General features: G+C 36.0%; 1 protein-coding gene across 1 annotated transcript in view; it reads right to left on the bottom strand.

Annotated features, from left to right (window-relative positions):
• TINAG (tubulointerstitial nephritis antigen) overlaps window positions 1-18,457 on the bottom strand; it is a 95,226-nt gene that overhangs the window by 51,274 nt on the left and 25,495 nt on the right. Inside the window, exons 5-8 of the mRNA XM_060110339.1 lie at window positions 8,283-8,406; window positions 4,562-4,712; window positions 2,079-2,259; window positions 474-519 (exon numbers count right to left, since the gene is read on the bottom strand). Coding sequence (XP_059966322.1) covers window positions 474-519; window positions 2,079-2,259; window positions 4,562-4,712; window positions 8,283-8,406 — 502 coding nt within the window. The remainder of the gene's footprint in view (window positions 1-473; window positions 520-2,078; window positions 2,260-4,561; window positions 4,713-8,282; window positions 8,407-18,457) is intronic.

The raw sequence follows: 18,457 nt of genomic DNA, 5'->3' as shown, positions 1-18,457 counted from the left end.
GTTTATAGAAAAAATAAAGTGTCCACTTTGTTTCTACTGTTAAACCTTGATTTTTTTGACACTAATCCATTTAAACAGGAGTGAGAAAATTTCTAACACTATGTATGAGTCCTAAATATAAGTAAACAATTAAATGAACTCTATCAGTTAGTATTTCCTGTTCAAATGTCTTTTGGATCCATGATCACTTTGGATACACTTAGCAGACTTTCATCCAATGTGTCATTAACATTTGTTTAAGAATTCAGTGTATGAATGAGTCTATCTTCTTCAAATAAAAGGTCAGCTAATTAGGTTATTAGGTGAGTGTATCTCCTATACTTACCTTGGTCTTACAACCACTGAATCCTTAAGAAAAATCTAAAAGTAAAAAATTTCTATCATTTATTAAGCTGTTTATACAGGAGCTAAAATGTAATAATGTTGTTTATTAGAGGAATAAATAAGACACAATCATATTCATCCAAGCTTACCTTGAACTGGTCCATTTTGCATGATTTCTTTCATTATCTCAGTTTCCTGGAAGGAAAAATATCAGTGAGCACCATTTCTGTTATCAGAGAACACTAAAACTATTGTTTGGTGTGTAATGTTAGGTGCTGTACAATCAGTTTAGGAATTATGCAACCCAGTGTGCCTTGACCACTTGCAATTTACTCTTAATCATCTTTTGAAATACTCATATGTGAATTGCCACATTGATGAAGTCGTTAAAGACAAGACACACACACGTTTCATTGACTCTTACCACTGACAATAATTTTGGAATGAAGAAAAATACAAAGATTTTTATGGTCACAAAGGAAAAATAATTCAGTTAAAACTCTGTTTTATCAGTAGAGATTAGTATCATCCCCATTCTTAGGATCACAAAAGCGATCCCAGAAGATTGTTTAGTGAGGTTCCTCAGTTTTAGCATACAAATATTTCTCTGTTGTTGTCCCCTGTGTAATGCAACCCTTAGGAAAGAGGCAGGTCATTCATTCATTTATTCATATAAATGTGAATATATTGATCAGAGTAAAGACAAGAAACTAGGACAGAAACAAATACTGACCTTGCATCTGTCCTGAAGATATTTGCATTTTGGTGGAATAGACAGGCACTAACAAAACTAAATGCATAATGAGATACTAAGTTTTATTACAGAGACAAGCACAAAGTGCCATGGATGCAAACAAGAAAGGGACATTTGTTCTGCCTAGGAGTCAAGAAAAAACTTCTCAAAGAAGATGAAGTTTTGACCTATTTCCTTGACATGGAAGTAGGTGGGATAACCATTTGGGTGAGAGGAATCATCACCTGGCTAAGTAGAGAAGCATGAAGGTCATGGTGCATCTGGGAAGCAGACAGCAGGTCAACCTATCAGGAGCATTATGGGCAGGTGGGGGGTCGGGTTAGAACATGGTCGGAAATGAATCTGTGAAAGCAGTAGGTCAGAACCAAATCATGAAGCCCTGTATGTCATGGTAAGAATGCCAAACTGTATTCTATAGGTATCTGGAAGCCATTGAAGTTTCAAATATTCTGAAAATGAGAATGTCTGGGTGACACTGATACAATGGAGTACAATTTTCCTAGGCTTTTAACATGACAAACTGAAATCCAAGAGAATCTTTTATCCATTATGACTGTGTCCATTTCAATTATTCTGTGGAGTAAGGCAAAGGATTGATAAAATGAGCTACTATCACAAAAAAGTCAGTGAAAAGGGTTCTGCTGTAGCTTTTATCTGTCAAGTATTTATATATATATATATATATATGTATATATATATATACATATATATATACGTGTATATATATATATATACATATACATATATATATATATAATTATAAAACTCTATTTCTATGGGCATTTTTGAATTTAAGGCAATCATTTGGACTGCTAATATTACAAAGATCAAAAATTATACCCAAATTGGAGGTCTTTAATAGACATCTTAAGAATATCAAAAATTATACCTGAAAGCATAGCATTATTTTAGAATATACTAGTTTTTAAATAGTTTTAATAACAGTAGTATATATTTTTGAGAAAGTTAACCCTTTCTAATTCTTGCAATTCAGACTTACATTGGAAGAGACCCTGTATGGAGGAGAACATTGGTAGATCCTATTGGATTTCTCAATGCTGTTGGGACAGGGCTTGGTGGCATGTCGCTTTCCCCGCCCATCAGACCTACTTGTCATGGCACAGCCATTATTGGTAGCATTTTGATCCTTGAAAAGTGGATAGCATGCATGGGATACCAGTCTGTGAGGAATAAGCAAAGACATAAAATTACTACTTAGGAAAATGCCATAATTACCTATCTATATGAAATTTTACTGAATAAAACATTTGTAAATTATTTTGGCTACGTACATGTAAGTTTAATGACATTGAACGTAGTCGTTCAATCATATTAACTATTCCCCCCATTCCTATTTCTTCATTATAATTTTTTTTCATGGAAAGGCATTTTATTTTAAATATAGCAGTGTGTACATGTCAATCTCAAACTCCCAATCTATCCTTCCCCTGTACCCCTTTCCCCCGGTAACCATAAGTTCCTTCTCTAAGTCTGCTTCTGTTTTATAAATAAGTTCATTTATATCATTTTTTTAATATTTTAAAATCTTGCTCAAATCCATTCCAATAAATAAATTTATCTACTGAATAGAATTTTCCAAAGATGAAAATTGTTCATCAATTAAGTCTGTGGTAATATTAATAGAGGAAGGACTCCTTAAGTCTGCATCTATAATTATAATGTAGAAGAGCCAAATTTAATGTGAAAGAGAATGAACTTTATCATACTCAGATGGAATATTCTGATAAATTATGTAAGTTTTAGAATTAAGGTTTTTTTTTACATTTTTATTAAGTTATAGATACCTTCTCATAAGACTTCAATTATTATGTGTCTGTAGCTCATGATACTTTGGAAGGAATTGTATATACTAATATAGTATTAAGTTAATAAGGTAGAAAGTTATCAGATATATACATTATACAAACAATAAAATAATTTTGATTTCTGATTTTGAAATTGAACATTGGAAAGTACAAATTATTTGGATCCAAATCTAACATAATTCATTGAATATAGAAGCAGGTAGTAAGGAAAATAAAACAACAGAATTGATTTTATGGATAGTCGATGTTGAGCTGGCCATGGAATTATCTGGTAGAATTGCCTCAAGAAAATTCAATAGTGTTCAACAAAGTAAGAGAATCTGAGCAAAGGAGCATGATGAAAACAAAGCCATTTCCAAAAAAGGTTTCAACTTGGGGATAATAAGGACTATGGATTGAAGTGTGTCAGCCCAAATTCATGTGTTGAAGCCCTAAGCCATGTGATGGTATCAGGAGACGGGGGTCTTAGGGAGAAAATTAGTTTTAAATGAAGTCATGAGGGTGGGGCCCTCATGCTGGGATCAGTGCCCTTATAACAGGGAAAGACAGTGCCCTTATAACAGGAAAAGACACTAGAGCTCTCTCTCTGCCAGGTGAGGACACAACGAGAAGACAAGCCAGGAGGAGGGTTCTCAACAGGAACTGAACTGACTAACACCCCAGTCTTGGACTTCTCAGTCTCCAGAACTGTGGGAAACAAATGCCTGTTGTTCAGGTCACACAGTCTATGACACTTTGTTATGTTAACCTGAGCAGACTAATAGAATAAGATTTCATTGACTCTCACGTTAAGTTATATTTTTAAGCTCCTAAAAGGCTTTAATTTTTATTATAGTACAAAATAGAGGCCAACCAAGCACTACTACACTAGGAAGGTATTAGCCCAAGTTGTTCATTCTAAGCACCATCTTATTAGGCAAAACATAAGAAAAAAATTTTTAAGAACTTTATATAAAATTCCTAAAACCCACTCTCTCATAGCACCTAACTTCTCTGTAGCAGACCCAGATCACTCAGTGGAGGAGGAAAGAACACAGGGGCAGCACATACGTCTACTACTAGTTATCAGCTGCAGTTTCCTTAGACAGATAACTCAGCTTTTAAGTAGACTAGTTCTTATAGGTGACACAAGGATGCTGTGTGGGTATCAGATTACATGAGCATAAAGAAATGCAACCTGCCTCTTCTCATCAGATGGGATGGATGGTGACAATGATGTTCATGAGTTGTGGCAACTATACAGGACGTTTTTATGTTACTCCTCTGATTCTTAACCTAATTTTTACCTGGGATTATCTATTCATCTACCTGGGGAACTAAAGTTCTAAAGAGAGGTATCAACAATATCAACTACTCTCCTCCCTCCGTGGTGACTCAGTAGAACCATCTGGGTCAGAGCCACAAGAAGACAATGCTTACTTGACTCTTCATTAATTTAGCTAGAAATATATACATTCTTCAAACAATTGTTTCCAATAGCTTATAATCTCAATAGATACCAAATATAGTATATATTTAAATATAATCCATGTGTTTATATAGATGTAGCATATATATTTGTAAATTTTTTGGAAAACTCTTAATATATATGTTTTCTTATTCTAACCTAAGCCACACACTTAAGAATCCTAGGGACGTGTGTTGGGCAGCTATTTACCCACGTTTTCTCAGGTACCACCAAGCCCTATCGATGTTTCCACTGTTGCATCCATGGCGGTTCTTGGCACAGCAAGACATCAAATTCTGAGGGGATAAGTTGGCTGTGTATCGACCTTTGGACTGAATCGCTATGCGGTCAGCTGCTACACCTGTTTCAAAGAGAATATTGATTAATAGTCAAGGGACACATGGTATTGCCAAGAATTTACATAGCGCTTTTTGTTTGAATCTTAAACTAGTCTTGGAAACTTAATGTAACTAAAACTCAAGGCCAAATGTGATTAATATATCTGTGTATTCCAACAAATTCAACTGTGTCATCATTCCAGTTACAGTTTTTGTCCAGTTTTGGCATTGTTTCATTGTCTTATCAACTTCAAAGACTTCTCTAGTTCCTTGTTCCTTTCATGTTCTATATACTTCTGAATTTTTCATTAAGAAGTTTGCCAAGTGAAACTCCTTGAGGACAAGAGCCATATCTTACATTTATGTCTCCTGTACCTAAAAGAGTGTTATATATATAATCATGGCTTAAAATATATTTTTGAAGTGAATATAACTAAACTCAGGAAATCAGAAAAACTGATCATAGAAATATTAATTGGAAATTCATCCATGTTAATCTGATGTATTGGAATAAATTAAATCTTTGGTTTTTAAACTAATTGAGACTAACATGAATCTACATTATAAACTATCAAAAAGCTACAAAGCACATTTTTATGCTTACAATTTTCTTGAACATTATGATCCTAATCTTATCTTAGTAGATGTGGAATTCACCTTGTTTTATATATATATACATATATATATGTATATATATACCTTTTGTGATTGAACCTTCTATTTGTTTACATAATTCCCTAGCATGGTTGTTGTTAATCAGTTTGTTACTTTCCCCAACACACATTTGTTGACCACCTACTAGGTGACAGGCACAGGACTAAACAGTAGAAATTGCAACAATGAACAAAAACCAAGAGTCATCATACTGTCCTCATAGAATAATAGACTAGGGAAACTAATCAACCAATAGCAGAAAACTACTATGTGAGCATTTTGATCATGCTACCATGATAATATGTGTGTTGAGATCACAAGAAAATTGGAGTCAGTGATATTCTGGTACAGATATTTTGTTGTTGTTGGGGACCTGATATAGTCTTGTTCTTAATTTCTTACTTTTGATGAAAGGCAACAAAGTCATAACCTTCCTTCTATCTATGCACTTTTCTCAGAAGTTATTGTTTTCATTCATCAAAATTATCTGTGTACTGAAACCCCTCGAGATGCTAGTTTAGAATTATTCTAAAATAATTCATTTTAAAATAATTCCTTTACATATGTATTTCTGCATATACATGGTTTTTATGTAACTACAGCATATGTACAATTCTGTAGTGTAATTGCTGGCACATTTTAGACACTCAGTGTGTGTTGAATCTATATCCTCCTACTTCCTTCTCAATTCCCATCTATTTTGTGCTAGGTACATTTCATAGGAACAAATGCCATTATACCACCATCTCTCTTAGTCTCAAGAAAATAATTCCCTGTTTCATAAAAGAAAATAGAAATTCTTTGATGCTTCAACTTTCAGTACAAGCTTTCAGAATCAAGTATATTTTTAAAATGTTAGTGTAACTATTCTTGGTTCAGAAAAGACTTTCACAAATAATACTGAAGGAGTCAGAAGCCTGGCTTCTGAGATCACTTCCGAGACTTCTTGTTTTTCACTTTAGTCAGGTCACTTCCCCTCTTTGTGCCTCTTTTACAAAACCAAAGGCTTGAAACAGGGGACCTCTAACATCCCTTCCAGCCCCATGAATCTGTAGATTTCAACTAAAGGATGAGGGTTTAAATTCTGATGATCTTCAGTACGTTGCTTTTTTACAGACATTTCTGAATCTCAGTGAAGGTTTAATCCAAATTCACTTGAAATACTTGGAAAAGGTCAGAAGATTTAAGAATGACTCAGTTCAGCAAATTGCTTTCCACTCTCTCTCTGAAAACTTTCATTGGGCTTTACCTCTGAGACTCACATTATTATTTTCCCTGCTTATTTTATTCTGTCTCCAAGTTTGCTCTGCAGTATCTATTGCCCTCACCATTTCAAACTCCTTCACCTCTTAACTTCTGATGTCTTGCTTGAATTTTATTTGGCTGCATAACAATATTTTTATATGTGTGTATATTTTTAATTGTATTTATCCCATTTTATAGTTTTTTAGCTTCTTTGAAAGACTTTTCTTATTTTAACTACAACTTCCTGACAATTTTCTAGGTCTTTAAGAGACCCTAGAATATTCTCTTCTTTACTTAACACACTAAAAATAAATAAATAAATAGCATCAGCCTGATTTGATGTATTGAATACACAGGATACAAAACTGTGTCATTTGTTAGGTAGAGGGACAAATCCAGACTTAGCCCTGTGCTGAGGTCATCTATGGGGCTATGACCTGGGGATACCAGAGTACACAGGCCAAATCAGCCTAGTAAATTACTTTCAGTATTTTACCACCAATGTCTTTCCTAAGACATGTTCAGAAATACTAGTCTAACTTAAAGTAAAATTCTTATATATCCCCTAGGAGGTGTAATACATTAAGCACATGAACATAAAATGACAAATGATTTATCTGATTAAATCTGTCTCCACCCAACTAGAATAGGGCTCAAAGAGGTCAAGAGAATATTTATACTGGGGGAGTAGGCATTAGTATAGAGGTAACAGATGGAGATGCTCTAGAGGTGAGTTCAGCCAAATGCACCTTTTCTAGAACGAACTAGCTTATACTATGAAGTGATGATATTTAGACAAAGGATCAGCACTCCTCTGTGCCAAGGACTGCCACCCTTCAGAGCTTATGAACTTATTTACTGATGCTTTCAGTACTTAGTCTTAGTCTGTTTTTGAGCACTCTTTTGGAATTATTTTTAAGCCTAGACCACAGTTATATGAAACTGATCTTTGATAGTAGACAATCAATGTCATATTAGGCTTAATTGCTGTAATACAACAAACACGCTTTTGAGGATAATTTGGAGACCAAATCTTGGGATTAACCTTAATATTGATTTACTGGACTTGTGAAAATATATGAAAGTTGCTGCAACAGAGGTATGTATTCCTCACACAGTTGAAGCAACAGCAACCCTACTTTGGAAACTACTCTTATTAGAAGATCAATTATATCATTTTAGAGTCAGAATCTACATAGTTGCTTTTATCTAAAATGAGATAAAACCAATTTAGTCCATTATTATTAGTTCTGAATTCTTACTTTACATCAAATCTACTAGTTTAATAATTAAATATATTCTTGCAGATCTTATCAAGAAAAAAGAATATAAGAATTATATGTCTGTGTGATATGCATATTAAGATTACAGATAGTACTATAGGTAAAGAGGAGCTTTATACCCTTCTTATTATCTGGCCTTAACTCTCAAAGAACAAATAAATTTTGGTAACTTCTTTGTTGCTCTTTTGATCTACTCTCTATTTAAAATTAGATGCTAAAAATAAAGGCCAATTTTCAGAGTAAAAACATTTTTATATCATTTTAAGGCTGCTTTCTCTGGCCAGAGTAAGATTTTAAATTGACCAAATGTTAATATTTAACTGTTCTAAATTAAAAACCCTTTTAATTACTATGCCAAGATCTAGAGTCAAAGGGAGATTTATAAGAAAGTAATTAAAATGATTTTATTACTTGCAGTGGAAAAAGCCCAGGATGCAGCACAATTTTTTTGATCCAGTGGGCCATGGGTCCATCCAGGCCATTTATAAGAAGCAATAAAGAATTCTGGAAGATCAGTTGTTTCAGGTAAAGAAGCCTAAAGAAGAAGTAGAGGCAGAGGTGTCAGCGTTTTTCAAATATATCCCAAAAACCATTATGAGAAAACACCATGCCCTTTTAAAATGTTTGTCACTGTTTTTTATTTTGTACATTCAATTTTCTGAATGGCATCCCTGAAAAGAGTTATTTGTGTAAGATATCTATTTCACTCTATGTTTAAAAATGGCAATTCAATGTGTGGAATCATAATATATATAGTACAAAATCGTAAGAACAAACATAGAATGTGGTACCGTATGGTGCAATAATTTCGGCCATTGTTTCTGTCGTCTTGAATCAGAGTTTTGGTCATCCCTGCGGAAGACCACATGATGTTATTTAAATTTGACCTCATAAACAATGTTTACTTTTATATCCTTCCTACATTGGAGAGTGTGTGCACTTCGGATGTGAAATTAATTTGGAAACAATGCATTTGTGACAAATATGCATTAACTTACTTGGAGCCCCAAGAAACACCAATTTTGTACCAGCTATTGGGAAACAAAACTGGGATAAATTGATGGATAGCTATAAAATCCTTGAAGAATAAAAAGAACTTCAGAAAGCATGTAATGTCAAACATACAATGAATGCCAAGATGTCTTCAGAGTCTATGTTAGGTGCTGACAGTTTCAACTGCTCTCTTTCCAATAAGGCAAATTAAACCTATGGACCTTGCTCTGTTCATGTCACTAAAAGAAAGTCTAAAGCCCTATACCCTGTTTCTTTCTTTCAAACTCCTAAAGAGTAATAAGTTTCACTTCCATAAATAATCAGTATTCCAACAAAATAAGGATGTGTTTATTAATTTTCTATCACTTATTCATACACATTCATTCACACACACATAATTTTTGAGAGTCCTTTAAAGTTTTAGAAGTGTTTTATTTTCTCAATAGCTTTATGTGATATAATCAGGGCAAATATTATTTACTCTATTTTACGAATGAGGAAACAAACCTCTAAAAGTTAAATGACATACTAAGTCCTCTCACTTAAATAAGAAATACCCCTGAGACCAGACCCAGATATTAGATTTCTTAACACTGTGTTTCATTCATCATTTAGCCACTTTATCAGAAATAAATGGACACTTTGCAACAGAAGTAAAATGTCTACTGAAAATTTTTATGATTGTTCATTGAACATGTCAGGCTACTGATCCAATATCTTGCCCTGCAAAATTACTTCTGACAAGTATAAAACAGCTTGAGAGAATAAAGGAAAATTTAAAATGTACACTTCTGCTTGAAAAGATATTCATCCAAAATATTTATAAATTCGAATTTCAATGAAAGAGTTCAGTTTTGATTCAAAAAACTATTATTATCTGATAAGAAAGTGATTAAACCCTGAGTTTCATTACTAAAAACACTGCTATTTAGGTGATGGAAGGAAAGTGCCAGATCTTTAAGTAGATTATGGTAGAGTATCTACATGATAACTTAAAGAACAGTATCACAGAAATCCTAGAAATTCAGGTGATTTTAGATTCCTGTGCCATCAGATTGGCCATAGAATTGGAGCAGAATAAGTTTACTGCTCTGAGTAGATAGTTTCAGAAACATAGACTAATTCTCCAAAGGAGCCTTTCTACCTGGGACAGAGATACACATACCCTATACATTACTCATATTTTCCAATTGTATTATTATTGGCTAATCAGTGTGCTTTTAGGAATTTATAGTATTAAGTTGCCTCATGTTCCAGAAAAATAGCTAGAGTGTCACTGTTATTTTAATTTATCACTTTATAATTCTAATTTAATAGCAGAACTAGGATATTTCCCTTCTTCTCTGTGGAAGCAGTAAAGATATAACTATGACTTCAGACTGATCTCATCAGGATTAAGCTATTCAGAATCTGATGTCCCCATTCCAAAGTTGACCAGAGAACTTTGCACATGGAGGTATTCCATAAATATCTGATAATAATGAGGATATACATATCTAGCTGTTAGATTTCATCACTTTAAAATATCATTTTCCCCACAAAGGCACATTAAATTAAATTATAATGACAGCATGCATTTGTTTTCTTATGATTTATTGTTTAAAAATAAAAATCTATGAATGGATAATCCTTCTCCATAAGATAAGGCAATAGAAAAACAACAGGCAAAATGCCGTATTCACTGAAAATATATTTACCAACCCACTAAACAAGATCAATTCATGAAGCTTATCTGTTGGCTCTGTCATGATTTTTACCAATTAGTTAATATTGTGCTTCCTAAAAATAAACCCATAGTATTTGAGGCCCAGTAAGCACATATTACCTTGCACTTTTATTTACGTTATGATACCAGATGATCTGATATAATAAACTGAGGGCAAATTTTACATCTCATTACTCCATAATTATTTCATTCCCCTATAAAGTAAGAGTGTTTTTAAGGGCTTATAAGTAAAAGTAAACACCACAGAATAACAGATTTTAGGAATTGGTAATAGAAGTCTGGCTTCAATAAATGATTTTTTTTTTTTTTTGGTCAAAGGATAGCTTCATAAAGTAAAAAAGTCAAGCGAGTCATCTGACAGAGATAAAAATTCCAAAATGACAGTGGCTTAAGATAGAAATTTAATTTTAAAAAGTTTTACACTATTACATATGGGCATTTTTAATGATTTCCATTGTAATGTTGAAAATTTTCAGTCATAATCTAATTCTCTTTCAAAATTAATATTAGTCAAATTTGAATAGTCTCCCTGATTTAATATTTTAATTTAGATATTAAAGATATCGTGAACAAAATGTAAGAATTAAATGCAATGGTGAACACTGGAGAATTTTTTACAATAATTCCTGCATTTTAATTGAATCAAAATCTCTAAAAGTACTGGAAACCTAGTCACAGAGCAGCTTGAGAACAAAACAATCAAATTCTGGACATTCAGGACATTCTTATTAAAAGCCCATATCTACACAATATCCACTCAGTGAATCACTCCCTTCATCCCTAGTTGCATTTACTCCCACTTAAACTTGGATAATGAGTGACCTGAGAATCAGAAGAAGGCAACAGAGAACATCATTCTCTTCTGACCTTCAGAATCCAAGGTCAGTGGCCATGCATACCAAGAAATTTCTAAGATACTTGATAAGATAAGATATTGGCAGGGAAAAGGCTAACTTTTTGGTTGCTAATGGCAAAATGAATTTTTCATCTTCAAAAATATTTGCCTTGATGTCTTAACTCTGAAAGAGTTATGCTTTGATAATTTGCCAGTTACTGTTTTTTTTAAACAATCTAATTTCTTGTACATATCAATAATCAGTGACCAAGCTATGGCAGGTGGTGCCAGTTCTCCAGAGCTCCTGGTTTGAATAAGCTTTCCTTTTATTCATGGTGATAATTTTAGTTCAGTACCTGCAAGCTCAGAAAAATGACTATATTTCCTGGTCCCACTTGGCTCCCAGGTGTGGCCACATTACTAAATTCTGGCCCATGGAGTGTAAGCAGAAGTGTCACTGGCAGCTTCTGAGAACTTTTCCTTAAGAGACGTTTGGCACTTGATTTTACTCTTTTTTTAAAAATTTTCCTGTTGGCAGGAATTTGGGTATAGATGGACATGCAACAGCTTCTTGAACTGTTATATGACCTCGGATATAAAGGCTCTGGAAAATAGAACAAGGAGGAAGAAGCCTGGGTATCCAAAACCAAGGAGTGCAATTCTACCACCCACCTCCAGTTTTGTTGGTAAGAAATCAATTTCTATTTAAGTCACTATCATTTTGGACTTTTGTCACTCTCTGATGAGCCCAATCAAAGCGAAAACAGCACGCAGAACTGACATTAAAGATGCTATGGTAGGGCTTCCCTGGTGGCGCAGTGGTTGGGAGTCTGCCTGCTAATGCAGGGCACGTGGGTTCGAGCCCTGGTCTGGGAGGAACCCACATGGCGTGGAGCAATTGGGCTCATGAGTCACAACTACTAAGCCTGTGCATCTGGAACGTGTGCTCCACAAGAGAGGCCGTGATAGGGAGAGGCCCACGCACCGCGATGAAGAGTGGCCCCCGCTTGCCACAACTAGAGAAAGCCCTTGCACAGAAACAAAGACGCAACACAGCAAAAAAAAAAATAATAATTAATTAATAAACTCCTACCTGCAACATCTTCTTATAAAAAAAAAAAAAAGACGCTGTGGTAGGAAGAGGGGGAAGATGGCGGAAGAGTAAGACGTGGAGATCACCTTCCTCCCCACAGATGCATCAAAAATACATCTACACATGGAAAAACTCCTACAGAACACCTACTGAATGCTGGCAGAAGACCTCAGACCCCCCAAAAGGCAAGAAACTCCCCCACGTACCTGGGTAGGGCAAAAGAAAAAAGAATAAACAGAGACAAAAGAATAGGGACAGGACCTGCACCAGTGGGAGGGATCTGTGAAAGAGGAAAGGTTTCCACACACTAGAAGCCCCTTCATGGGTGGAGACTGCGGGAGGCGGAGGGGGGAAGCTTCGGAGCCATGGAGGAGAGCACAGCAACAGGGGTGCAGAGGCCAAAGTGGAGAGATTCCCACACAGAGGATCGGTGCCGACCAGCACTCACCAGCCCGAGAGGCTTGTCTGCTCACCCACCTGGGCAGCCGGGGCTGGGAGCTGAGGCTCGGGCTTCGGTCAGAGTGCAGTGAGAGGACTGGCGGCGTGAACACAGCCTGAAGGGGTTAGTGCACCACGGCTAGCTGGGAGGGAGTCCAGGAAAAAGTCTGGACCTGCGGAAGAGGCAAGAGACTTTTTCTTCCCTCTTTGTTTCCTGGTGCGTGAGGAGAGGGGATTAAGAACACTGCTTAAAGGAGCTCCAGAGACGGGCGCGAGCTGTGGCTAAGAGCTCGGAACCCAGAGACGGGCATGAGACGCTAAGGCTGCTGCTGTCGCCACCAAGAAGCCTGTGTGAGAGCACAGGTCACTCTTCAAACCCCCCTTCCAGGGAGCCTGTGCAGCCCGCCACTACCAGGGTCCCAGGATCCAGGGACAATATCCCTGGGAGAATGCACGGTGTGCCTCAGGCTGATGCAACGTCATGCCGGCCTCTGCTGCTGCAGACTCGTCCTGCACTCCGTACCCCTCCCTCCCACTGGCCTGAGTGAGCCAGAGCCCACGAAGCAGCTGCTCCTTTAACCCTGTCCTGTCTCAGCGAAGAACAGATGCCCTCCGGCGACCTACACGCAGAGGCGGGGCCAAATCCAAAGCTGAGCCCCGGGAGCTGTGAGAACAAAGAAGAGAAAGGGAAATCTCTCCCAGCAGTCTCAGAAGCAGCAGATTAAAGTTCCACAATCAACTTGATGTACCCTGCATCTGTGGAATACATGAATAGACAACAAATCATCCCAAATTGAGGAAGTGGACATTGAGAGCAAGATTTATGATTTTTTCCACTTTTCCTCTTCTTGTGAGTGTGTATGTGTATGCCTCTGTGTGAGATTTTGTCTGTATAGCTTTGCTTTCACCATTTGTCCTAGGATTCTATCCGTCCGGGGTTTTTTTCTTTTTCTTTTTTTTTTTTTTAGTTAAAAAATTTTTTTTTTCTTAATAATTATTTTTTTATTTTAATAACTTTATTTTATTTTACCTTACTTTATTTTCTTTTCTTTTATCCTGTTTCTTTCTTTCTTTCTACTTTTTCTCCCTTTTATTCTGAGCCGTGTGGATGAAAGGCTCTTGGTGCTGCAGCCAGGAGTCAGTGCTGTGCCTCTGAAGTGGGAGAGCCAAATTCAGGACACTGATCCACAAGAGACCTCCCAGCTCCACATAATATCAAATGGTGAAAATCTCCCACAGATCTCCATCTCAACACCAACACCCAGCTTCACTCAACAACCAGCAAGCTACAGTGCTGGACACCCTATGCCAAACAACTAGCAAGACAGGAACACAACCCCACCCATTAGCAGAGAGGCTGCCTAAAAACATAATAAGGCCACAGGCACCCCAAAACACACCACCAGATATGGATCTGCCCACCAGAAAGACAAGATCCACCCTCATCCACCAGAACACAGGCACTAGTCCCCTCCACCAGGAAGCCTACACAACCCAGTGAACCAACTTTACCAACAGGGGATAGACACCAAAAACAGCGGGAACTATGAACCTGCAGCCTGCAAAAAGGAGGCCCAAACACAGTAAGATAAGCAAAATGAGAAGGCAGAAAAACACACAGCAGATGAAGGAGCAAGATAAAAACCCACCAGACCTAACAAATGAAGAGGAAATAGGCAGTCTACCTGAAAAAGAATTCAGAATAATGATAGTAAAGATGATCCAAAATCTTGGAAATAAAATAAAGAAAATGCAAGAAACAGAAGAACTAAGATGAAACAAGCAATGATCAACAACACAATAAATGAAAATAAAAATATTCTAGAAGGGATCAATAGCAGAATAACTGAGGCAGAAGAACGGATAAGTGACCTGGAAGATAAAATAGTGGAAATAACTACTGCAGAGCAGAATAAAGAAAAAAAGAATGAAAAGAACTGAGGACACTCTCAGAGACCTCTGGGACAACATTAAATGCACCAACATTCGAATTATAGGGGTTGCAGAAGAAAAAGAGAAAAAGAAAGGGACTGAGAAAATATTTGAAGAGATTATAGTTGAAAACTTCCCTAATATGGAAAAGGAAATGGTTAATCAAGGCCAGGAAGCACAGAAAGTCCCATACAGGATAAAACCAAGGAGAAAAATGCCAAGACACATATTAATCAAACTGTCAAATATTAAACACAAAGAAAACATATTAAAAGCAACAAGAGAAAAACAACAAATAACACACAGTGGAATCCCCATAAGGTTAACAGCTGATCTTTCAGCAGAAACTCTGCAAGCCAGAAGGGACTGGCAGGACATATTTAAAGTGATGAAGGAGAAAAACCTACAACCAAGATTACTCCACACAGCAAGGATCTCATTCAGAATTGATGGAAAAATTAAAAACTTTACAGACAAGCAAAAGCAGGGAGAGTTCAGCACCACCAAACCAGATTTACAACAAATGCTAAAGGATCTTCTCTAGGCAAGAAACACAACAGAAGGAAAAGACCTATAATAACAAACCCAAAACAATTAAGAAAATGGGAATAGGAACATACATATCAATAAATACCTTAATGTAAATGGAATAAATGCTCCCACTAAAAGACACAGACTGGTTGAACGGATACAAAAACAAGACCCATATATATGCTGTCTACAAGACACCCACTTCAGACCTAGAGAAACATACAGACTGAAAGTGAGGGGATGGAAAAACATATTCCATGCAAATGGAAACCAAAAGAAAGCTGGACTAGGAATTCTCAATCAGACAAAATAGACTTTAAAATAAAGAGTATTAGAAGAGACAAAGAAGAACACCACATAATGATCAAGCGACCGATCCAAGAAGAAAATATAACAATTGTAAATATTTATGCACCCAACATAGGAGCACCTCAATACATAAGGCAAATACTAACAGCCATAAAAGGGGAAATCGACAGTAACACATTCATAGTAGGGGACTTTAACACCCCACTTTCACCAATGGACAGATCATCCAAAATGAAAATAAATAAGGAAACACAAGCTTTAAATGATACATTAAACAAGATGGACTTAATTGATATTTATAGGACATTCCATCCAAAAGAAAGGGAAACCACATTTTTCTCAAGTGCTCATGGAATATTCTCCAGGATAGATCATATCTTGGATCACAAATCAAGCCTTGGTAAATTTAAGAAAATTGAAATTGTATCAAGTATCTTTTCTGACCACAACGCTATGAGACAACATATCAATTACAGGAAAAGATCTGTAAAAAACACAAACACATGGAGGCTAAACAATACACTACTAAATAACCAAGAGATCACTGAAGAAATCAAAGAGGAAATCAAAAAATACATAGAAACGAATGACAATGGAGACACGACGACCCAAAACCTATGGGATGCAGCAAAAGCAGTTCTAAGAGGGAAGTTTATAGCAATACAATCCTACCTTAAGAAACAGTAAACATCTTGAATAAACAACCTAACCTTGCACCTAAAGCAATTAGAGAAAGAAGAACAGAAAAACCCCAAAGTTAGCAGAAGGAAAGAAATCATAAAGATAAGATCAGAAATAAATGAAAAAGAAATGAAGGAAAGGATAGCAAAGATCAATAAAACTAAAAGCTGGTTCTTTGAGAAGATAAACAAAATTTATAAACCATTAGCCAGACTCATCAAGAAAAAAAAGGGAGAAGACTCAAATCAAGAGAATTAGAAATGAAAAAGGAGAAGTAACAACTGACACTACAGAAATACAAAAGATCATGAGAGATTACTACAAGCAACCCTATGCCAATAAAATGGACAACCTGGAAGAAATGGACAAATTCTTAGAAATGCAAAAGTTGCCAAGTCTGAATCAGGAAGAAATAGAAAATGCGAAGAGACCAGTCACAAGCACTGATATTGAAACTGTGATTAAAAATCTTCCAACAAAGAAAAGCCCAGGACCAGTGGCTTCACAGACAAATTCTATCAAATATTAGGAAAGAGATAACACCTATTCTTCTCAAATTCTTCCAAAATATAGCAGAAGGAGGAGCACTCCCAAACTCATTCTATGAGGCCACCATCACCCTGATACCAAAACCAGACAAGGATGTCACAAAGAAAGAAAACTACAGACCAATATCACTGATGAACATAGATGCAAAAATCCTCAACAAAATACTACCAAACAGAATCCAACTGCATATTAAAAGGATCATACACCATAATCAAATGGGGTTTATTCCAGGAATACAAGAATTCTTCAATATATGCAAATCAATTAATATGATACACCATATTAACAAATTGAAGGAGAAAAACCATATGGTCATCTCAATAGATGCAGAGAAAGCTTTCCACAAAATTCAACACCAATTTATGATAAAAACCCTCCAGAAAGTAGGCATAGAGGGAACTTTCCTCAACATAATAAAGGCCATATATGACAAACCCACAGCCAACATCATCCTCCATTGTGAAAAACTGAAACCATTTCCACTAAGATCAGGATGAAGACAATGTTGCCCACTCTCACCACTCTTATTCAACCTAGTTTTTGAAGTTTTAGCCACAGCAATCAGAGAAGAAAAGGAAATAAAAGGAATCCAAATTGGAAAAGAAGAAGTAAAGCTGTCACTGTTTGCAGATGACATGATACTATACATAGAGAATCCTAAAGATGCTACCAGAAAACTACTAGAGCTAATCAATGAATTTGGTAAAATATCAGGATACAAAATTATTGCACAGAAATCTCTGGCATTTCTATACACTAATGATGAAAAATCTGAAAGTGACATTAAGAAAACACTCCCATTTACCATTACAACAAAAAGAATAAAATATCTAGGAATAAACCTACCTAAGGAGACAAAAGACCTATATGCAGAAAATTATAAGACACTGATGAAAGAAATTAAAAATGATACAAACACATGGAGAGATATACCATATTCTTGGATTGGAAGAATCAACATTGTGAAAATGACTCTACAACCCAAAGCAATCTACCAATTCAATGCAATCTCTATCAAACTACCACTAGCATTTTTCACAGAACTAGAACAAAAATTTTCACAATTTGTATGGAAACACCAAAGACCCAGAATAGCCAAAGCAATCTTGAGAATGAAAAACGGAGCTGGAGAAATCAGGCTCCCTGACTTCAGACTATACTACAAAGCTACAGTAATCAAGACAGTATGGTACTGGAACAAAAACAGAAATATAGATCAATGGAGCAGGATAGAAAGCCCAGAGTTAAACCCACACATATGTGGTCACCTTATCTTTGATAAAGGAGGCAGGAATGTACAGTGGAGCAAGGACAGCCTCTTCAATATGTGATGCTGGGAAAACTGGACAGGTACATGTAAAAGTATGAGATTAGATCACTGCCTAACACCATACACAAAAATAAGCTCAAAATGGATTAAAGACCTAAATGTAAGGCCAGAAACTATCAAACTCTTAGAGGAAAACATAGGCAGAACACTCTATGACATAATCACAGCA

The sequence above is a fragment of the Mesoplodon densirostris genome, chromosome 10 (assembly GCF_025265405.1).
Source record: "Mesoplodon densirostris isolate mMesDen1 chromosome 10, mMesDen1 primary haplotype, whole genome shotgun sequence".
NCBI classification, from domain to species: Eukaryota; Metazoa; Chordata; class Mammalia; order Artiodactyla; family Ziphiidae; genus Mesoplodon; species Mesoplodon densirostris.
Note: the sequence above shows the minus strand (reverse complement) of the source record. Positions and strands in the feature narration are given on the sequence as shown.